This window comes from Somniosus microcephalus, unplaced genomic scaffold, assembly GCF_052327205.1.
Source record: "Somniosus microcephalus isolate GS21.2 unplaced genomic scaffold, FLI_Smic_1.0 scaffold457, whole genome shotgun sequence".
Lineage (NCBI taxonomy): Eukaryota > Metazoa > Chordata > Chondrichthyes > Squaliformes > Somniosidae > Somniosus > Somniosus microcephalus.
In genome coordinates this window covers 95271-119425 of record NW_028225644.1, presented here as the reverse complement: position 1 = coordinate 119425, position 24155 = coordinate 95271, and the positions used below count along the sequence as shown (strand labels likewise).

General features: G+C 46.8%; 1 protein-coding gene across 1 annotated transcript in view; it reads left to right on the top strand.

Annotated features, from left to right (window-relative positions):
- The window catches only part of LOC147081744 (carbamoyl-phosphate synthase [ammonia], mitochondrial-like), a 191891-nt gene that overhangs the window by 108995 nt on the left and 58741 nt on the right, over nucleotides 1–24155 (top strand). The window contains exon 27 of the mRNA XM_085980727.1: nucleotides 21799–21866. Coding sequence (XP_085836853.1) covers nucleotides 21799–21866 — 68 coding nt within the window. The remainder of the gene's footprint in view (nucleotides 1–21798; nucleotides 21867–24155) is intronic.

Sequence of the window (24155 nt, the reverse complement as noted above, 5' to 3'; positions counted from 1 at the left end):
AAGGCCGTCGGCAAGGGAGCACTGGCGGAGGGCGGGCGACAAGGGAGCACTGGGGGAGGGCCGTCGGCAAGGGAGCACTGGGGGAGGGCCGTCGGCAAGGGAGCACTGGGGGAGGGCCGTCGGCAAGGGAGCACTGGGGGAGGGCCGTCGGCAAGGGAGCACTGGCGGAGGGCCGTCGGCAAGGGAGCACTGGCGGAGGGCGGGCGGCAAGGGAGCACTGGCGGAGGGCCGTCGGCAAGGGAGCACTGGCGGAGGGTGGGTGACACTGGCGGAGGACTGGCCAAGGGTGGGCAGCAAGGAACCAGCCTGTCCTGCATGCCCAAGCTATGTGTGCGACCCAGAAATGGGAAATAATGATTAAACCAACAAAGCCCAAATTCAGCCAGGGCGCTCATTCCTGATCACTGCTGAAAAAGTGTACCTATGAGAGGGGACAGGATTGCTCTCATCGATGATGACCATTGTGCTGGAATAGCATGCTGAAACTTGCTGACTAAGGTCACACATGAGTGAGATACCAGAGGGTGGACTGCTGCCTGCGGAACTGTGTCCAGCGACAGTCAGCACATTGAGGAGGGGAGGGGCGCTCGATGTGTTATTTTATTGTCATTGTCTCTATATCTTGTCAAGGATTTTCTTTTGCTCACTTCCCGCCATCAACTAACTCATTCTGCTGGACTTGGCTTGTCGAAGTGGATCCCCTCCCCTACCCTCTGCTGCTGCCTCTTAGGATGGGATAGTTATGACGTGCCCATGCCTTAAGGGGGCGGAGGGGAGGGCTTAAGCAGAAATAAAAAATAAAAACAGCCCTAAAGGTAAGTAAAGGATGAGAGCGACGTCCAGGTCATCAGTGTTAAAGGCAATATAAATAATTCATGTTCAGTTAGTTTATTATTTCCTATATTTTGTTCTGATCAGAATACAACAGGAGTGATGAAAAACAAGGAGTGTGATCAGTTAAAACATGTTAAAAGCAGCATCAGGGCAGGACAGGGTCTGTTGCCCAGTTCATAGTTCGATACACTAATGCATGTAGCATAAGGAATAAAACAAGTGGATTAGAAGCGTTGAATTGTGTGACGTAGTGGCCAACACGGAGACCTGGTTACAAGCTGGGCGTGACTGGGAGATTGAGGTCTTTAGAAAGGACAGGGACATTGGAAAAGGAGGAGGTGTAGCAATATTGACAAGGGACACTATTACAGCATTAGAAAGAGGGGATATCAATAAGGATGAGCAGGCAGGAGAAATCCTATGGGTAGAATTGAGGAATAGAAAAGAATGCAAGACTTTGGTGGGAGTTGGCTACAGTCCTCCAGATAGCAGTGATAAAGTAGCAGGATACATAAACTTGGAGATCAGAGAAGGTGGTTGCAAAAACACAGTAGGTATAATGGGAGACTTTACTTTTGACATAGACTGGGAGACGCAGAACAGCTCAAGTCCCAAAGGCAGCGAATTTCTTGAGTGTATTAGGGACAGTTTTCTGGAATAATATGTTCTTGGAACGAACAAGAGAACCGTCCATCTTAGATTTGATAATGAGCAGTGAGCCTGAACTAGTCAATAATCTAACGGTAAGGGAACACCTAGCTAACAGTGAGCATACTATGATAGAATTTGATACTGGGTTTGAGAGGGAGAAGGGTGAGTCACAACCAAGGTTTTAAATTTAGGTGAGGCAGGAATTGACCACAGTAGGCTGGACAGAACATTAATGGATAAAACTAGGGATGAACAGTGGGACATGTTCGAAGAACTATCTGATAGAATACAAGACCTGTACATACCCCTAAAGGCAAGAGCTCTAAATGTGTAATTGAACAACCTTGGTCAACAAGGGAAGTGAGAGATGGTATGAACCTAAAAGAAGCTGCATATACAAAGGCAAAACTGGTAGAGATTCCCTGGACTGGGAGAGATACAAAGAACACCAAAAGGATAAAAAGATAGTAGGAGAAGCCGCAAAAGAGAATACGAGAAAAAATGTGCTAGGGATATCAAGGACAACAACACAGGATTTTTCAGGTATATTAAGAGCAAGACGGTGGCTAAGAGTAATGTGGGCCCCTTAAAGACAGACGCAGTTGACATTGTAATTGGAAATAAGAAAATGGCTGACATGCTAAATAATTACTTTGTATTGGCCTTCACAGTAGAGGATGAGGATAAAGTACCAGAGATTCGAGGAAAAGTAAAAATAAATCGAGGGGAGAAACGAACTAGATTCAACACAAGTTTAAAAAATGGTGAATGAGAAACTAATGAGATTGAAGATAGACAGATTCCCCAGGACCTGATGAGGGATAGTACAGGTTGCATAGACGAGGCTTGTATTCCCGTGAATATAGAAGATTAATGGTTGCTCTGATTGAGGTGTTTAAGATGATCAAAGGAGTTGATCGGGTAGATAGAGAGAAACTACTTCCTCTGGTGGGAGAGTCCTGAACAAGGGCGAGTAACCTTAAAATGAGAGTTAGGCCGTTTAGGGGTGATGTCAGGAAGCACCTCTTCACACAGAGATGGGGAAATCTGGAACTCTCTCCCCCAAAATGCTCTTCAGGCTGCGGGACAGGGGGGCGGGGTGTTAATTGAAAATTTCAAAACAGATTGATAGATTTTTGTTAGGAAAGTATATTAAAGGTTACGGAACCAAGGCAGGTAAATAGAGTTAAGCTACAGATGAGTCCTGATCTAATTGAATGGGGGAACAGGCCCGAGGAGCTGAATGGCCTCCTCCTGTTTCCATGTTCCTATATTCTTGTGCAATATCTCTACATTGTGCTGTCAGTAGCACTGCCCATGCCCAGTAAAGATTACAAAAAAGAACTGTGGAGAAGATTTCAGTCCAAATCATTACTGCAACACCTTGCATTTATACAGTGCCTTTAACGTAGTTAAACATCCCGCTTCACGGGACTGTATTCAGACTAAATTTGGCACCAAACCAAACAGAGAATGCTGGAGATACTCAGCAGGTCAGGCAGCATCTGTGGAGAGAGAAACAGAGTTAATGTTTCAGGTCGATGCCCTTTTGTCAGAACAGATTAATTAGGACATGACCAAAAGCTTGGTCAAAGAGGGAGGATTTAAGCAGCGTCTTCAAGGAGGAGAGCACGGCGGGGAGGTTTAGGGAGGGAATTCGAGTTTAGGGCCCAGGCAGCTGAAGGGAAGGCTGCCAATGATGGGGAGAAGGAAGTGGGGGGATGCACAAGAGGCCAGAATTGGAGGAGCACCGAGATCTCGGAGGTTTGTAGGGCTGGAGGAGGTTACTGAGATGGGGAGGGGTGAGGCCACAGAGGGATTTGAACACCAGGAGGAGAATTTTTCAATCGCGTTGCCGGACCAAGAGCCAATGTAGGTCAGCGAGGCCAGGGGTGATGAGTGAACGGAACTTGGTGCGAGTTAGGATACGGGCAGCCGAGTTTTGGATGAGCTCAAGCTTTGAGGGTGGAAGATGGGAGGCCGGCCAGGGGAGCGTTGGAATAGTCAAGTCGAGAGGCAAGAGAGGCACGGAGGAGGGTTTCAGCAGCAGATGGGCTGAGGCAGGGTGGAGACGGGCGATGCTCGAGATGCTAGCCTTGCGAGTGACGCCCACATCCCATGAACAAATACATTTTTTAAAAGATGGAAGTAGGCGGTCTTTGTGATGTGATGTAGAGGATATGTGGTCAGAAGCTCAGCTCTGGTTCAAATAGGGTGCCAAGGTTGCGAACAGTGTGGTTCAGCCTCAGACAGTGGCCAGGGAGTGGGATGGAGTCAGTGGCTAGGGAATGGAGTTTGTGGCGGGGACAAAGACTATGGCTTCAGTTTTCCCAATATTTAATTGGAGGAAATATTGGCTCATCCAATACTGGATGTCGGACAAGCAGTCTGACAACACAGAGGCAGTGGAGGGGTCCAAGTGCTGGTGAGGTAGAGCTCAGTGTTGAATGTGTAGATGTGGAACCTGACGTGTCTTTGGATGATGTTACTGAGGGGCAGCATGTAGATGAGAAATATTGGGGACTTCGGATAGATCCTTGGTGGGGGGCTCCAGAGGTAATGGGGAGAGGACAAGAGAAGCCATTGCAGGTAATTCTCTGACTATGACTGGATAGATAAGAGTGGAACGAGGCACGGTTGAGAAGGATGAGGAGGGACAGTTCACCATGGTCACAGTCACATAGGATGTAATTTGTGACTTTGGAAGCCGTTTCAGTGGCGTGACAGGGTGGAAACCTGATTGGAGGGCATAGATACATAGAAGATAGGAGCAGGAGTAGGCCATTCGGCCCTTTGAGCCTGCTCCGCCATTCAATGAGATCATGGCTGATCATCCAAATTCAGTACCCGGTCCCTGCCTTCTCCCCATATCCCTTGATCCCTTTAGCCTCAAGAAATATATCTAACTCTTTCTTGAATATATTTAATGAACTGGCCTCCACCGCCCTCTGTGGCAGAGAATTCCACAGGTTCACCACTCTCTGGGTGAAGAAATTCCTCCTCATTTCAGTCCTAAATGGCTTACCCCTTATCCTTAGACTATGACCCCTGGTTCTGGACTCCCCGGCCATCAGAAACATCCTTCCTGCATCTAGTCTGTCCAGGCCTGACAGAATTTTATAGGTTTCGATGAGATCCCCTCTCCAATCTTCTAAACTCCAGTGAGTATAAGCCCAATCGACACAATCTCTCCTCATACGTCATTCCTGCCATCCCAGGTATCAGCCTGGTGAATCTTCGCTGCACTCCTTCCATGGCAAGAACGTCCTTCCTCAGGTAAGGCGACCAAAACTGCACACAATACTCAAGGTGCGGTCTCACCAAGGCCCTGTACAACTGCAGCAAGACATCCTTGTTCTTGTACTCGAACCCTCTTGCTACGAAGGCCAACATACCATTTGCCTTCTTAATCGCCTGCTGCAACTGCATGCTTACCTTCAGTGACTGGTGTACAAGAACACCCAGGTCTCTTTGCACTTCCCCTTCTCCCAATCTATTACCATTCAAATAATAATCTGCCTTCCTGTTTTTGCCACCAAAGTGGATAACCTCACATTTATCCACATTATAGTGCATTTGCCATGTTTCTGCCCAATCACCCAACCTGTCCAAATCATGCTGGAGTTTCACGACATCCTCCTCACAGCATACCCTTCCCCCCCAGCTTTGTGTTGTCTGCAAATTTGGAGATATTACATCCAATTCCCTCGTCCAGATCATTAATATATATTGTGAACAGCTGGGGTCCTAGGACCGATCCTTGCGGTACCCCACTAGTCACTGCCTGCCACTCGGAAAACGACCCGTTTATTCCAACTCTTTGCTTTCTGTCCGCCAACCAGTTCTCTATCCAAGTCAATACCTTGCCCCCAATCCCATGTGCCTTAATTTTGCACGCTAATCTCTTATGCGGGACCTTAGCGAAAGCCTTCTGAAAGTCCAAATACACCACATCCACTGGTTCTCCCTTATCTATTTTACCAGTTACATCCTCAAAAAATTCCAGTAGATTAGTCAAGCATGATTTACCTTTTGTAAATCCATGTTGACTTTGTCCGATCCAGTCACTGCTTTCCAAGTGCTCTGCTATTACATCTTTTATAATGGACTCTAGCATTTTCCCCACTACTGATGTCAAGCTTACATCTGCCTTTTCTCTACCACCTTTTTTGAATAGTGGGGTAACATTAGCTACCCGCCAATCCATGGGTACCGTTCCAGAGTCTATCGAGTTCTGGAAGATGACCAGCAATGCATCTACTATTTCTAGGGCCACTTCCTTAAGTACCCTGGGATGTAGATTATCGGGCCCTGGGGATTTATCGGCCTTCAGTCCCATCAATTTTCCTAACACCATTTCCCTACAAATACTGATTTCTTTCAGTTCCACCCTTTCATCAGACCCTATGTTCCCTGGCATCTCTGGGAGGTTATTTGTGTCCTCCTTTGTGAAGACAGGACCAAAATATGTATTTAGTTGGTCTGCCATTTCTTTGTTCCCCATTATAAATTCCCCCGATTCTGACTGCAAGGGACCTAAGCTTGACTTCACCAATCTTTTTCTCTTCACATATCTATAAAAGCTTTTACAGTCAGTTTTTATGTTCTCTGCAAGCTTACTCTCATATTCTATTTTCCCTTTCTTAATTAATCCCTTTGTCCTCCTTTGTTGAATCCTAAACTGCTCCCAATCCTCAGGATTATTGCTTTTTCTGGCCAATTTATATGCCCTCTCCTTGTACCTTATGCTATCCCTAATTTCCCTTGTTAGCCACGGTTGGGTCACCTTTTTTGTTTTATTTTTATGCCAAACTGGATGAACAAATTCTGTAGTTCATCCATTCGGTCTTTGAACTTCAATTCGGGCTTCAAACCTGGAATTGCAGGAAAGATGGGCTCTGATTTGGAAGGCAATAACATGTTCAAGGACTTTGGAGAGGAAAGGGAGGTTGGAGATGGGGCGGGTAGTTTGCAAGGATGGAGGGGTCAAGTTTACGATTTTTAAGGAGGAGGGTGTTGGTGGCAGATTTTACAGTCAGTAATTGGATATATTTCTTCAATTTTCTGCCCTGCTCTTCGGAAACCACTGACTCTTGGTGGGGTACAGACCCATGATCTCGGGTGCCTTTTGGATAGTTCATTCAGACTAGACAAAGATTGAAGTGGTGCTATTCCACTGTGCAGGGTATCATAGCCACATCTGATCCTTTGCTTAAATGACACTCCTAAGCATGCCCTTTCCAGTAGGAATCATTGGATAGTGAACAGGAGTGTGAATGCATGCTGATTATTGTTTCCAGAGTCAAAGGAATTTTAGAAGATTACAACCAATGCATCCACTATCTCTGTAGCCACTTCTTTTAAGACCCGACGATGCAAGCCATCAGGTCCAGGGGACTTGTCAGTCTTTAGACCCATAAGTTTTGCCTAGCACATTTTCTCTAGTGATAGTAATTTTTTAAGTTCCTCTCTCCCTTTTGCCCCTTGATCTTCTACTATTACTGGGATGTTTTTAGTGTCCTCTACTGTGAAGACAGATACAAAATATTTGTTCAATGCCTCTGCCATTTCATTGTTTCCCATTATTATTTCCCCAGTCTCGTCCTCGAAGGGACCAACGTTTATTTTAGCTACTCTCTTCCTTTTTATATACTTGTAGAAGCTCTTACTGTCAGTTTTTTTATATTTCTTGCTAGTTTACTCTCAAGCTATTTTCTCCCTCTTTATTTTTTTAGTCATCCTTTGCTGGTTTCTAAAAATTTCCCAATATTCTGGCCTACCACTAATCTTCGCAACATTGTATGCCTTTTCTTTCAATTTGATACCATCCTTAACTTCCTTGGTTAGCCATGGTTGGTTCATCCTTCTCTTCGAGTCTTTCTTTCTCACTGAAATATATCTTTGTTGAGAGTCATGAAATAGCTCTTTAAATGTCTGCCACTGCTTTTCTACCGTCTTGCCTTCTAATCTATTTTCCCAATCCACTTTAGCCAACGCTCTCCTCATACCTTTGTAATTGCCTTTTATTTAAGTTTAATACTCTAGTTTCAGACCCAAGTTTCTCACCTTCAAACTGAATGTGGAATTCTATCATGTTATGATCACTCTTCCCTAGAGGATCCTTTACGATGAGATCATTGTTTCATTACACATTACCAGATCTAAAATAGTCTATTCCCTGGTCGGTTCCACAACATATTGTTCCAAGAAACTGTCCCGAATACAGTCAATGAACTCGTCCTCAAGGCTGCTTTTGCCAATTTGATTTGTCCAATCTATATGAAGATTAAAATCGCCCACGATTATTGCAGTATCTTTCTTACAAGCCCCAATTATTTCTTGATTTATACTCTGTCCTATAGAGTAGCTACTGTTAGGGGGCCTATAAACTACTCCTACCAGTGCCTTCTTTCCCTTACTATTTCTTACCTCCACCCAAATTGATTCTACATCTGGAACTTCCGAGCCAAGATAACTTCTCACTATTGCACTGATCTCATCCTTTATTAACAGAGCTACTCCACCTCCTTTTCCTTTCTGTCTATCCTTCCGAAATGTCAAATACCCCTGAATATTCAGTTCCCAGCCTTGGTCACATTGCAACCACATCTCTGTATGGCTATTAGATCATACCCATTTATTTCTATTTGTGCCGTCAATTCATCTATCATGCTGCGTGCATTCAGATAAATTTTGTCTTTTTATCATTTTTCCCTACTCGGACCTTATTTGCTGGTGCACTGTTATGTTTGTACGCTCTGTCCCTTCCTGTCGTACTCCACTCTGGTTTTCATTGCCCATATCGCTACCTTGCACTATTGCCCTGTCCTTTCTCTTTTAACTTTCTAAATTTCCCCTCGCTTGAACCCTCCCCCCCCCCCCCCCCCCCCCACTATTTAGTTTAAAGCCCTATCTACAGCCCTAGTTATTCGATTCGCCAGGACACTGGTCCCAGCATGGTTCAAGTGAAGCCCGTCCCAATGGAACAGCTTCCTCTTACCCCAGTACTGGTGCCAGTGCCTTATGAATCGAAACCCATTTCTCCCACACCAATCCTTGAGCCACGCATTCAACTCTCTGATCTTATTGACCCAATACCAATTTGCTCGTGGCTCAGGTAGTAATCCAGAGATTATTACCTTTTGTGGTTCTACTTTTTAATTTAGACCCTAGCTGCTCCTACTCCCTCAGCAGAACCTCATTCTTAGTCTTACCTCTGCTCTCGGGCCTCCTCTCGCTTTATTCTGCTCTCGCTGCCGCTCTGGTTCTGCCCAGGTCTGCTGGCTCTGCTCTCTGGCCTCCTCTCGCCGCGCTGTTTATTCTGCTCTTGCTGCCGCTCCGAATCTGCCCAGGTCCGCTGGCTCTGCTCTTGGGCCTCCTCTCGCCGCACTCTTTATTCTGCTCTCGCTGCCGCTCCGGTTCTGCCCAGGTCCGCTGGCTCTGCTCTCGGGCCTCCTCTCGCCGCGCTCTTTATTCTGCTCTCGCTGCCGCTCCGGTTCTGCCCAGGTCCGCTGGCTCCTCTCGCCACGCTCTTTATTCTGCTCCCGCTCCAGTCACTTATATTCTTGTGATCCAAGTAGCAAAATGTAACTTTTATAAATTGCTGATTCTAATGCATTGTTCTAAAGTAAGGTTGTGAACTCTGGACGTATTCCTGGAGGTTTCATCAGACAACTGCCAGCCCTGGCTCAGTGGGTAGCACTCTCGCCTCTGAGTCAGAAGGTTGTGGGTAGCACCCTCGCCTCGGAGTCAGAAGGTTGTGGGTAGCACCCTCGCCTCGGAGTCAGAAGGTTGTGGGTAGCACCCTCGCCTCGGAGTCAGAAGGTTGTGGGTTGCACTCTCGCCTCGGAGTCAGAAGGTTGTGGGTTGCACTCTCGCCTCGGAGTCAGAAGGTTGTGGGTTGCACCCTTGCCTCGGAGTCAGAAGGTTGTGGGTTGCACTCTTGCCTCGGAGTCAGAAGGTTGAGGGTTCAAGTCCCACTCCAGAGACTTGAGCACAGAATCTAGGCTGACACTCCAGTGCAGTGCTGAGGGAGTGCTGCACTGTCGAAGGTGCTGTCTTTCGGATGAGATGTTAAACCAAGGCCCCGTCTACTCTCTTGTGGACGTAAAAGATCCCATGGCACTATTTTGAAGAAGAGCAGGGGAGTTATCCCCAGTGTCCTGGCCAATATTTCTCCCTCAATCAACATCACTAAAACAGATTATCTGGTCATTATCACATTGCTGTTTGTGGGAGCTTGCTGTGTGCAAATTGGATGCCGCATTTCCTACATTACAACAGTGACTAGTGTAACCCCTTCACGGTTCTCTAGATATATGTGAGATGTGGTCTCTGTTGTAGACAGTATTCTATAGTCCAGTAAGGAGATCACTACTACAATGGCTTAATTCTAATTATCTTACTTTATAGTTTTAATGTCAGACAGTATAAGAAGATTACGGGTCAATGACCTAAATTAGACATTTGCATACATTAGAATGAATCTAGACATAATAAACATACATTCTCCATTTATATGGATTCAAAGGAGAATCTGTCCGTGTCCAAATTCGAGTGCACTCTTTCGTTGGCGCGCTTAAGTTGGAGCTCATGGTATGTATAATGTCTGCAAGACTTACGACTCTGAACCCCTTCGTTGAATTCTCTTCACGATCACTGAATCCCACTTTGAGTTCTGGATGCAGAGCTACTAATACGAAGGGCGGCGGCCGAGTTTGGAAGCCCGGGACGGGATGCGGCAGCCATTTGCCTCCTGAGCCCTCTTTTCAGAGCTCCTGCCCTCTTTTCTTCCAGTCACTCCCTCTTCCCACTCTAAAACCCCGACTCCACCCCTTCCTCCTGGGGTTTCTGCCTGGAGACTGCGCAGCCTCACTGTCTGCAACAGTTGATACTGGTGCAGAATTATGGAAAGTCTGCTCTTAGTCACATTGTGTCCTTAAAAGTTCTTGCCGTACCTTCACATGGGCAACTTTAACCCAGGGATTTATAACAATGATAATACAGTGTCTAAGTTAAAGATTGATAACCATACTTAGCGTACATAACATTTCCAGTGGGTATTACACTAGTACTGATGCATTTAAGGGGAAGCTGGATAAGCATGTGAGGGAGAAGGGACTAGAGGGTTATGCTGGTAGAGTTAGATGAGGAAAGACGGGAGGAGGCTTGAGTGGAGCAATAACACCGGCATGGACTGGTTGGGCCAAAGAGCCTGTTTTTTGTGCCGTATATCCTATGTAATGTACAATTTTAAAGGGGGATGCAGGAACAGAGAGAACTGGGAGTGTATGTACACAAGTTTGAGGGTGGCAGGACAAGCTGATTCCTTCGTCCTGGATGGTGTCGCGACTTGTGCCTTGTAGATAGTGGAAAGGCTTTGAGGAGTCGGGAGATTAGTCACTCGCCACAGAATACCCAGCCTCTGACCTGCTCTTGTTGCCACAGTATTTATGTGCCTGGTCCAGTTAAGTTTGTGGTCACTGGTGACCCCCAGGATGTTGACAGTGGGGGTGCTTAAACTCTCTTGTTGGAGATGGTCATTGCTTGGCACTTATGTGGCGCGAATATTACCTGCCACTTATCAGCCCAAGCCTAGATGTTGTCCAGGTCTTGCTGCATGCAGGCATGGACTGCTTCATTATCTGAGGAATTGCGACTGGAATTGAACACTGCAATCATCAGCAAAGCTCCCCACTTCTGACCTTATGATGGAGGGAATGTCATTGATGAAGCAGCTGAAATGATTGGGCCTAGGACACTGCCCTGAGGAACTCCTGCAGCGATGTCCTGGGGCTGAGATGATTGACCTCCAACAACCACAACCATCTTCCTTTGTGCTAGGTATGACTCCAGCCTGATCCCCATTGACTTCAATTTTACTAGGGCTGCTTTGTGCCATATTCAAATGCTGCCTTGATGTCAAGGGCAGTCACTCTCCCCTCACTTCTGGAATTCAGCTCCTTTGTCCATGTTTGGACCAAGGCTGTAATGAGGTCTGGAGCCGACTGGTCTTGGCCGAACCCAAACTGAGCAGGTTATTGGTGAGTAAGTGCCGCTTGATAGAACTGTCGACGACACCTTCCATCACTTTGCTGATGATTGAGAGTAGACTGATGGGGCGGTAATTGGCCAGATTGGATTTGTCTTGCTTTTTCTGGACAGGACATACCTGGGCAGTTTTCCACATTGTCAGGTAGATGCCAGTGTTGCAGCTGTACTGGAACAGCTTGGCTAGAGGCGCATCTAGTTCTGGAGCACAAGTCTTCAGCACAATAGCCGGGATGTTATCGGGGCCCATAGACTTTGCTGTATCCAGTGCGCTCAGTCGTTTCTTGATATCACGTGGAATGAATTGAATTGGCTGAAGACTGGCTTCTGTGATGGTGGGGACCTCAGGAGGAGGCCGATATGGATCATCCACTCGGCATTTCTGGCTGAAGATGGTTACAAACGCTTCAGCCTGGGGTCCGCAATCATCGAGGATGGGGATGTTCATGGAGCCTCCTCCTCCCGTTAGTTGTTTAATTGTCCACCACCATTCATGACTGGATGCGGCAGGCCTGCAAAGCTTTGATCTGATCTGTTGATCGCAGGATGGCTCTGTCTATAGCATGCTGCTTCCGCTGTTTAGTCACAAGTCACCCGGTCCGGATGGGATGCATCCTAGGATGGAGATAGCTTAAGCTCTGACCACAATCTTTAATTCTCCTTGACTATTGGAGTGGTGCTAGAGGATTGGAGGATTGCAAATGTTGCTATTCAAAAAAAGGGAGAGGGATAAACTGGAAACTACAGGTCAATCAGACTAATGTCAATGGTGGGAAAACTGCTAGAGACCATTGTCCAGGACAAAATGAATTCTCACTTGGAGAAGCATGGGTTAATAAGGAGCAGCCAGCATGATTTGTTAAAGGCAAATCATGTGTGACTAACCGGATTGTTATTTGATGAAGTAACAGAGAGGGTTGATAAAGATAGTGCAGTAGATATTGTGTATATATGGACTTTCAAAAGGCGTTTGATAAAAGTACCTCATAATAGACTTCTTTGGAAAATAGAAGCACGTGGCATTAAAGGGATGGTGGTAACTTTGGTACATAATTGGTTGAGGGATAGGAGGCAGGGAGTAGTGGTGAACGGATGCTTTCCTGACTGGAGAGAAGTATGCAGTGGGGTCGCCCAGGGGTCGGTATTAGACCACTGCTTTTCTTGTTATATTTAAATGTAGCCTGGCGAAATGGAGCAGCACAGGACACGAACTTTCGTTTTTGGGTTTTTTTTATTCTGTATTAATAACTTGGGTCTAGGTGTAGGATGAAATTGTAAATACATAAAACACAGTCGACAAAATACGGCAGTGGCTTGCTGTAAAACAGAACATGAGGTAAACCACAGGTGCAGGTAGTTAATTAACCAACAATCATTATACAAAACAAAACATATCATACCATACATTCGTATGTCCCGTTATCACTTGTTACCTCTTACAAGCAAACAGAAAGTATTAAACTCGTTCGAAACGTAGCCCCAAGGACTCAACAACAATTTTAACAAAGGTTAACACCAGCACATGGTGGGACAATCTGCAAGCATCCCCGTGATATCGAGTGATTTGGGAAACAATATCACTTTAAAACTATGTCTGGCTGCACTAAATGCTGTTTTAGTTGTACTTTACGCAGACTTAAGTTCATTTCAAAAGTCATATTCACCCCAACTCTCCTCAGAGCACATCCCTCACGCTGGATCTAGAAAATGGAGGCTGTGAAGAAAGGGGAGGTTCCTTTGGCATCACATGGCCCTTCCCATAACCCTTTTCTCCTTTTTTCAAATTCTAAAGGGGAAAATGAACCGCACCATCTAGTGGACTTAAATATTCACTGCATTTTCCCACTTGGCTACATTCTCCCCTGCTTTAAAGTCAACGTCCTCGGTGACTTAGCACCCGTTTTTCACTTCTTTTACAGCTTCTCGAAAAAATGCAGTACCCAGACTTGATAAAACATGAGAGAACACCTCAGGACTGAGTGAGACTGCATTACAGGCTGACTGAGGCAAATGGTATGGGTTAGGGTTTACCCCAGCATTGGCTCTTTTAGTTCTGCGAGGAGCCGGAATGGGTACCTCAACCTCAGTCCCACACTCAGAAGGATCTGAATGCTCTGGCTCAGAAACAGCCTCTGATTCCTGTACATCTTGGGCGTTACCAACAGGATCATTGTTTACTTTTTCCTCCTGAGTTAACTCTGGATAGGTGACTTCCTCTACCACAACAAACTCAGTATCAGAGGGCTCTGGCAACGATTCTGTCAAAAGAGTGACAGGGGACTTGGTTCTCGTCCGCCTAGGCTCAGGGACAGGGGTAACACATGGCCTAAGATTAACTCTATGGACCCTTTTTAAAGGACCGCCCTCTACAGGCTCAACTGCATGTGTAGTACCCTGTACCTCCACCACTCTGTACACAGTAGGACCCCAAGCATCCTGAATTTTGTTCCTACCCAAAGGCCTGTGTCGTAAGTATACCAACTGACCCACCTCAATGGTTGGACAGTACACTTTGTCTTTGTTAAGTTCAATTCTTTGAGCTGATTTCTTTTCAGTGTACTCTCTTGCCCTTGCATGTGCCTCCTTCAAATGCTCTTGGTGGACAACCAACCACTCATGTTTCTTGTCTAACACTTGCTCCTGACCTAATAAAGCATCTACAGGAAGGTGTGGATGAACCCCGAAAAGCAGATAGTACGGTGAGTAGCCAGTCGTAGCATGGGGTGTTACATTGTAGGCATACACCAACTCAGATAAGTGCTCAGGCCAGCGGCGCTTCTTTTCTGGAGGCAGTGTACGCAAAAGATCATGTAAAGATCTGTTGAATCTCTCACATTGAGCATTTCCTTCTGGGTGGTGTGGGGTAGTGCGGGTTTTCTTTACACCATAAAGCTTACACAGCTCGGCAATGATTTCACTCTCAAAATTTCGACCTCTGTCTGAATGCAATCTTTCTGGGACCCCATACTTCATGAACCACTCTTTGAGAAGGACTTTTGCCGTGGTATCAGCCTTTTGGTCCCGAGTAGGGAAGGCTTGTGTGAATTTAGTGAAAACATCGGTCACCACTAACACATTCTCACGACCATCGGAGGCCGGTTCCAGCATGGTGAAATCTACAGCAACTACTTCAAGGGGCCGGGAGGCTAGAAATGATTTCATAGGGGCATGTATCTTGGGGTGGGGCATTTTTGTCAAAACACACCTCTCGCATTTCTTGACCCACTGTTCCTCATCCCCATACATCCCAACCCAAAAACATCTCTGTCTCAAAAGGTTCTGTGTGCGCTCTATTCCCTGATGGCCCATACGATCATGCACACCTTCAAGCACGACTTCTTTCAAACAAGAGGGCAGTAGTAGCTGGTGACACTCACCAACATGGACATCCTCGATTACACGGTACAACAAACCATCTTGCTCACAAATACGGGGCCACTGCTTTAACATGGATAATACTAGCTTGGATAACTGCGACCTCTCCTTGTAAGTTGGCCTTCGCTGCTCACCCCAAAACTTCCTAAACACGCTGAGGGTGGGGTCTGTGTCCTGAAACTTACGTAGTTCCTCTTTAGAGTAACCGGGAAGTGTTGGTGTGTTACCCTGCAACTCACTACGCTCAGTACTTTCTTCTGTGTCCGAAACACGGATCTGTCTGACTTTACAGCACTTGACTCCTGCTGTCCCTAAGTCTGGTCCTAGAGCTGTTCCCTTGTGAGTGACATTACATATGGCCACACAACCATCATAGTCTGCATCCCCACTGTCTGACTCGGGCTCCCCTGCTAACGGCTGCCTAGAGAGGGCATCTGCTGCTGCATTACAGCGGCCTGGGCGGTACTTGACGTCAAAGTCAAAAACAGCTAACTGAGCCACCCATCTTTGCTCAACAGCACCTAACTTAGCTGTAGAAAGGTGACACAGGGGGTTGTTATCTGTTATGACAGTGAACTTGGAACCTAGAAGGTAACCTCGAAATTTCTCTGAAACAGCCCATTTGAGGGCGAGGAGCTCTAGTTTCATACTGCTGTAGTTTCTGTCATTTCTTTCAGCATTACGGAGCCTCCTACTGGCATATGCTATCACTCTCTTCCTATCTCCCTGTTGCTGGTGGAGGATGGCACCTAATCCTAGGTTACTGGCATCCGTCTCTACAATAAAAGGCTGAGTGAAATCTGCGTAACCTAACACTGGAGCACTGATCAGCTTTTCTTTCAGCTGTTCGAAAGCAGCTTGGCACGCAGCTGTCCATGAACCTTCAAACAACCGTTTTGCTTTTGCTGGGCTGTCTTCCCTAAGGCATGCATTGACTACGTCATGGAGAGGGCCAGCTCGTTTAGAAAAATCCTCAATGAACCTCCTGTAATAACTACAGAAACCAAGAAATGACCTCAGATCTTTGACTGTACTGGGGACCGGCCACTTCTTTACGGCGGCAATTTTCTCTGGATCTGTCCCTATACCCTCCCCTGAAATTTGATGCCCAAGGAACCTGACTTCCTGCTGCAGGAAGTGACACTTTTCAAGCTTTACTTTCAAACCTGTCTCTTTCAGTCGTCTTAGAGCTGTCTCAAGCCTCTCTAAATGGTCCGGGAAGGTCTGAGAGAACACAAGGATGTCATCTAAATACACTAATAGGATGTGGAACACTAAGTCGCTCATAGTCGCTTGCATAAGTCGTTGAAAAGTCGCAGGTCCATTACAGACACCAAAAGGCATTCTGAGGTACTCAAAAAGGCCAAAAGGAGTTGTAAAAGCAGTCTTAGGCCTGTCACTTTCACGAACAGCAACCTGGTGGTACCCACTTGCAAGATCAATGGTCGAGAAGAACTTTGCACCATGAAGGGCATCAAAACTCTCGTCAATGCGGGGCAAAGGAAATGCGTCACGTCTGGTTTTTGAGTTTAGTTTCCTAAAGTCAACACATAGTCGTATGTCTCCATCAGTCTTACGAACTACCACTATGGGTGAAGCGTATGAACTATTGCTCTCCTGGATGACACGCTTTCTTAAAAGCTTAGTGATGTGGTCCCTCACCTCTTTGTACAGTGTAGGTGGGATACGACGGTATGGCTCTGTAACTGGTGCGTCATCTACCAAGTTAATCTCATGCTCAACTTTATCAGTGTAGCCTAGGTCCTCATCCTTAAAAGCAAATACTTCCGAATACCTGGCTAAAAGTGCACCTAACTCTGCTTGTTGGCCCTGTGTGCCACCTATGTGTAGTTTGTCCAAAAGCAACTGAATGTCTTGGTCTGTCATCTGTCCTTCTTTTCTGCCAACAGTTACTTCCTGTGTCAGCGGAGATGCGTTGAAATCGCACCTCACAGGAGTCCTTGTCTACACACTCTGCCTGAGTCGGAATACCAAGCCTGGTCCTGGGGCTTAACCACACATCCTCCTCAGAGAAATTTACCACCTGCACTGGAAATAAATGTCCCTTTGATTCAACTAGAGTGGGGACAACTACCAGGCCACCTGGCAATGGTGTGTTACCTGGCTCCAACAGCATTTTAGTGCTGCCACCTGACTGAGTTTTAAGTCCCTTTACATAGACTGTAGCTATGGAAGACGCAGGCACATGTACAGCACCCCTACCAGCTACACGGACAGAAGATGACTTTGGAGTGATGTTACACTGTTGTACTTGCTGAAATGCTTCCCTCCAATCTGAATCCAACTTTCCCCCAAGAGTAGTGTCAAACTCAGCATGAACTAGTTGTCTGCATCGGCTGATGATGTTCATACCAATAAGACCTGGTGCTGCAGGCTGTGACTGCTGATGCTCTTTGACTACCAGGAAACCACATTCGGGTAAGGTTATGCCCATAGTTTCAACGTCTAACTCAAGGTAGCCCAAGTAGGGAATGTCCAACCCGTTGGCGGCAGTGATCTTAAGCCACCCGGTTGTAGGCAGCATATCCTCATCCCTCCCAAGTAAGTGCTCTCTTGAAAAAAACTTCAGCAATAGTGCTGACTTGGCTCCCGGTATCCAGTAAACAGTTAGCAGTAACCCCCCCAATCTTGAGATCTACTACTGGACATTTACCTACTGCACGGTCAAGAAATCTGTCACGAATACCAGTACTGTTCTGAGAGCCTGCAGGTTTTCCTCGCATTGCCCGGCTCATGGCAATCGAGGGAGTTAGTTTTCCTGCACCCCAGCCAGCATTGGTGGATGTGTTTGCTACCTCGTGCTTCTGAGGACACTGTTTGGCAATGTGCCCCGCCCCGTTGCACTTAAAGCAAATAGGCTGACCTTCATCAGTGAACTTTGGCTTGGCTCTAGGCTTCCCAACCTTGTCATTACCCGTGTTTTCCTTCTGTAGAGCAAGACCCCGTAATGCCTCTGTTAGTTCCCCGATAGCTTTACCCTGTTCCGCCACCACTTTAAGAACATCCTGTAAAGTGACAGCCTGGCTGCCTGGTACCCCAATGGCAAAACACTGAAGATCCCTCCCCGTACTGTCACACACTACATTCTTGCTCTTTGCAACTTTAGTGCTACAGGGCTGGTCTTCTAAGGACCATAAGACAGCTTCCTCACGTACATCGAACAGGGTAGACTGGGGGTTGTCTCGTACAAACTTGCGCAACTCTCTCCGGAGTGAGGGATCTCTAACACCATCAACAAATCTGTTTCTGACAACCCGTTTTGTGTCCGGCACAGCATCAGGTGATTGCTTTACCAAAGTTCTAATAATCTGAGAGAGTGCATGTGAGTATTCTCGGAAATCTTCACCCTCTTCTTGCTTGCGTCCATAGAAAGTTTCTAACAGCTGGGACTCACTGCGTTTTTCGGTGAAAGCCCCCCTTAGGTAACTGAACAGGTCACTGGGCTGCTTAGACTCTCCACCCAACCGTAACCTAATTTCCTGTAGGGCTGCCCCCCTCAACAAAGATCGAATGAAATCTACCTGCTCTGCAGGAGTCTGATCTCTAGCTCGTAGTACACTTTCAACCTCTTCAATGAACTCATCAACTGAACGACTATCTTTGGATACCTCACCACTGAATGGTTGGATCTGACGCTCTCTGGGTACATACACATATGACTTGGTTGCCCCATTACCTAGAGTGGCAATAATTGCCATTGCTTGGTCATGGTTTTTTTTCAACTCTGAAATCTGTGCCTTGAGTTGATCTATCTGGTTGCCCTCACCCACACTAGAGGTATTGTCCTCACCATCCGAATTGTGAGCTCCACCCGCCTCCTCAGGAGGGTCTAACATTTTGACTCAGTTCACAAGTCCCTGACAGTCACTGAATGGGATGGCCGCTGCGACGATTCTTCTCCAATGGTGTCCCTCCTCGGTGCCTTGATGGGTCCTCTCCCAGATTGGTCCTGGCGCCCTCTGGATCCCGTCTGTCTGGTCTGGTCCTCCTTAGCAACCCCAGGCAGCACTCTCCGTCCGTCTCCAGGTCCACTTGGCACCACACCGCTCTTCCCCCACTGCCGTATTTTATGTAACTTTCCCAAACCTGAGAAACTCCAAGCTAACAGACCCCACTCCTGGTACCAAAATGTGTAGCCTGGCGAAATGGAGCAGCACAGGACACGAACTTTCGTTTTTGGGGTTTTTTTATTCTGTATTAATAACTTGGGTCTAGGTGTAGGATGAAATTGCAAATACATAAAACACAGTCGACAAAATACGGCAGTGGCTTGCTGTAAAACAGAACATGAGGTAAACCACAGGTGCAGGTAGTTAATTAACCAACAATCATTATACAAAACAAAACATATCATACCATACATTCGTATGTCCCGTTATCACTTGTTACCTCTTACAAGCAAACAGAAAGTATTAAACTCGTTCGAAACGTAGCCCCAAGGACTCAACAACAATTTTAACAAAGGTTAACACCAGCACATGGTGGGACAATCTGCAAGCATCCCCGTGATATCGAGTGATTTGGGAAACAATATCACTTTAAAACTATGTCTGGCTGCACTAAATGCTGTTTTAGTTGTACTTTACGCAGACTTAAGTTCATTTCAAAAGTCATATTCACCCCAACTCTCCTCAGAGCACATCCCTCACGCTGGATCTAGAAAATGGAGGCTGTGAAGAAAGGGGAGGTTCCTTTGGCATCACATGGCCCTTCCCATAACCCTTTTCTCCTTTTTTCAAATTCTAAAGGGGAAAATGAACCGCGCCATCTAGTGGACTTAAATATTCACTGCATTTTCCCACTTGGCTACATAAATGACCTGGACTTGGATATAGGGAGTACAATTTCGAAGTTTGCAGATGATACAAAACTTTGCAACATAGTAAGTAGTGAGGAAGATAGTAGCAGACTTCAGGAGGACATAGGCAGACTAGTGAAATGGGCAGACACATGGCAGATGAAATTTAATGCGGTTAAGTATGAAGTGATGCACCTTGGGAGAAACAACATGGCGAGGCAGTATAATCTGAACGGTACTATTTTGAGAGGGATGCAAGAACAGAGGGACCTGGGGCTGAATATTCACTGCAGTGCCTCCATTGATGGAAGGGTGTCATTGCACTGTAACAAGTTTACATAGGCAGTTCCCTCTATCTATCTTTCTCTAGCTCTCTCATCAGAATTTATAATGAAGAAATTGACTGTGTGCAGAGGGAAGTTTAAATAATGTAGATTCTAATAATCAGTGTTTGATAAAGGAGCTGGAGTGCCCAGCTCTCACTTTTGTAGTTAAACTTGATACACCCTAAGAAGCTGCTGTTCTATGATATCTTTAAAAAAATTTAAAAAATTCTATAAAATTAATTTTAATTTAACATAGCTAAGTAATCGATTCCCTAATCTCACTGCTCCCTCTTGCTCCCGATTCTCTAATCTCACTGCTCCCTCTTGCTCCCGATTCCCTAATCTCACTGCTCCCTCTTGCTCCCGATTCTCTAATCTCGCTGCTCCCTCTTGCTCCCGATTCTCTAATCTCGCTGCTCCCTCTTGCTCCCGATTCTCTAATCTCGCCGCTCCCTCTTGCTCCCGATTCTCTAATCTCACTGCTCCCGATTCTCTAATCTCGCTGCTCCCTCTTGCTCCCGATTCTCTAATCTCGCCGCTCCCGATTCTCTAATCTCACTGCTCCCGATTCCCTAATCTCGCTGCTCCCTCTTGCTCCCGATTCTCTAATCTCACCGCTCCCTCTTGCTCCCGATTCTCTAATCTCACCGCTCCCTCTTGCTCCCGATTCTCTAATCTCACCGCTCCCTCTTGCTCCCGATTCTCTAATCTCACCGCTCCCTCTTGCTCCCGATTCTCTAATCTCACCGCTCCCTCTTGCTCCCGATTCTCTAATCTCGCCGCTCCCTCTTGCTCCCGATTCTCTAATCTCGCCGCTCCCTCTTGCTCCCGATTCTCTAATCTCACTGCTCCCTCTTGCTCCCGATTCTCTAATCTCGCCGCTCCCTCTTGCTCCCGATTCTCTAATCTCACTGCTCCCTCTTGCTCCCGATTCCCTAATCTCACTGCTCCCTCTTGCTCCCGATTCTCTAATCTCACTGCTCCCGATTCTCTAATCTCACTGCTCCCTCTTGCTCCCGATTCTCTAATCTCGCTGCTCCCTCTTGCTCCCGATTCTCTAATCTCGCCGCTCCCTCTTGCTCCCGATTCTCTAATCTCGCCGCTCCCGATTCTCTAATCTCGCTGCTCCCTCTTGCTCCTGATCTAGAGTGCAGATTGTGATGGAGATTCACACCCACTGTGATCGAGCTGCTGGAGGAGCAGGGAATATCAGTCGTTTTTAAATGACTGTTGTTAGTGAAAGGATGATGGTGCAATGGCTACCAGGAGGCATGTGTCTGTTGTATTACCAAATACGGTTAAACAGGAGAGCGTCCATGGCCCATCACTCCTAATTGTGTCATTTTACATTTGACCAGATATGCAGTCTCACTTATTTACATGTTGCTGCCTAACTACAAGTCTGTAAACTCTCTGCGATTTTTTTACAACCTGTGTCGTACCTCGGGAACCTGCTATTGATAAATTATTTGGACTATGTTTCCGTTCAAACATTAAGTATGAGAAGGAAAAATAAAAGCAGAAAATGCAGTAAACAAATAGCAGGTCAGCCAGCTTGTGGGAAAAGACTAGTTAATGTTTCAGGTATAGACCCTGATCAGAGCTGCAATTCTCATGAAACCTTAACCTCTTGGGATGTGGAAGGGTGTACTGTGGATTCCCAGATCTGTTCAGTATGACAGGAAAGTTTGGTGTGCAGTAAGTAGCCCTTTCACTGACTGACTGACTTCTTTTCTGTGCTAGGATGATGCCCTCTCATTTGCAGAGACTGTGGGCTACCCCTGCTTGCTGAGGCCATCTTACGTCCTAAGGTAAAGCTATTATTTCTGGGCTTGGGGCTCCACTTGATATCTGTGAGAAGTATCAGATTCATTTTATGTAAGATACCAAACATCCAATCTGTGCATGCTGTCGGGTACAAAAGCGATTTTCTGGCAGATTGTTGTCCAGTAGCTTTCCCTCGTTCCCTGTCCTGCCATCCTATTCTGAAGGTGCTGACTTGCTTGCTCAAGTGGCATTCTTTATGTGTGAACCTAGATGGTGAGTGTCGACAGGCTATCGAACTGTGAAGGGATGTCAGTCTAGCTCGATCCTGCCTGTTGACGCACGTGGACTCTCCAGCAGGAGTCGCAGGATAATCCCCCAGCAGCTGGCAGCCCTGCCTGAAGCCAATTGTTTTCCTCCGATGATGTCCCACCTGTCTCTTGTATGATCTGCACAGCTGGTTTAGGACAAGTCCATGTAGGTTGTACTGAAGATTGACTGGGGCAAGTGCAAAGCATGAACTTGAGTAAGCTTTACACCTGCATTTTCCAAAGCAATTTCATAAGCTTATTGCTAAGCACTCTGTGTCCTGGATTGATCAGTAAGTGAGCTCAGATACATGAGGTCAGAGGCTGGACAAATGTTCTTTTTCCTATATACCATCTTCCTTAATGCTGTAACCACGTGAATGACCCGCGATTGAGTCCAACGTGGCATTGCAGTTGTGGTTATGGTTAACTGGGCTACACTGTACTCAAACCAACTAACCAGCCCCTCTAATAACAGAAAATGCTGGAAAAACTCAGCAGGCCAGGCAACATCCGTGGCGAGAAATTAGAGTCGACGTTTCGGGTCTAACCCTTTTTCAAAACTGGAAAGGAAATGAAATAGATCGAAAGGCAGGGGTGGGAGACAACAAAAGAAGTGAAGAGACATTAAAAGATATTCAAAACGAGACGAGATGGTGCTAGGACTAGTGGAGACAATAGACAGCTCAGATTAGGTGTGAAATGTTCTGGCAGAATGAGAGACAGCTGCCATGTGGGAGAGAGAAAAAAAAAGGAAAGGGGTGGGGGAGGGAAAAATCAAAACAAAGGGGTGGATGAAACATTTTTACTTATATCTAATAGGGGCCGAGGTTATGATCTGAAATAGTTGAACTCTATATTGAGTCCAGAAGGCTGCAAAGTGCCTAATTGGAAGATGAGGTGCTGTTCCTCGAGTTTACGTTGCGCTTCCGCGGAACAATGCAAGAGGCCAAGGACGGTGAGGTCCGAGTGGGAGTGAAGCGGTGAATTAAAATGACAGGCAACCGGAAGCTCGGGGTCACCCTTACGGGCTGAACGGAGGTTTTCCGCAAAGCGGTCACCCAATCTGCGTTTGGTCTCCCCAATATAGAGGAGACCGCATCGTGAGCAGCGAATACAGTATACTAGATTGCAAGAAGTACAAGTAAATCGCTGTTTCACCTGGAAGGGGTGTTTGGGGCCCTGGACAGTGGGAAGGGGGGAGGTATAGGGGCCGGTGTTACATCTCCTCCGCTTGCATGGGAAGGTGCCAGGCAAAGGGGAAGGGGTGCTGGGGGTGATAGAGGAGTGGACTAGGGTGTCTCGGAGGGAGCGGTCCCTACAGAATGCTGAAAGGGGAGGGGAGGAGAAGATGCGTTTGGTGGTGGGATCACTTTGGAGGTGGCGGAAATGGCGGAGGATGATCCGTTGAATGTGGAGGCTGGTGGGGTGAAAGGTGAAGACAAGGGGAACCCTATCGTGGTTCCGGGAGGGAGGGGCAGGGGTGAGGGCAGAAGTGCGGGAGATAGAACGGACACGGTCGAGGGCTGTGTCAACCACGGTAGAGGGGAATCCTCGGTTGAGGAAAAAGGAAGACATGTTGGAAGCACTGGTGTGGAAGGTGGCATCGTCGGAGCAGATACGGCGGAGGCGGAGAAACTGGGAGAATGGAATAGAGTCCTTACAGGAGGCGGGGTGGGAGGAAGTGTAGTTCGGGTAGCTGTGGGAGTCAGTGGGCTTGTAGTGAATATTGGTCAATAACCTATCCCCAGAGATGGAGACGGAAAAGTCGAGGAAGGGAATGGAAGAGTCAGAGATGGACCATGTGAAGGTGAGGGAAGGGTGGAAATTGGAGGCAAAGTGAATGAAATTGTCAAGTTCGGGGCGAGAGCAGGAAACGGCACCGATAGTCATCAATGTATCGGAAAAAGAGGTGAGGGAAGGGACCTGAGTAGGACTGGAACAAAGAGTGTTCCACGTATCCCACGAAAAGGCAGGCATAGCTAGGACCCATGTGGGTACCCATAGCAACACCTTTGATTTGGAGGA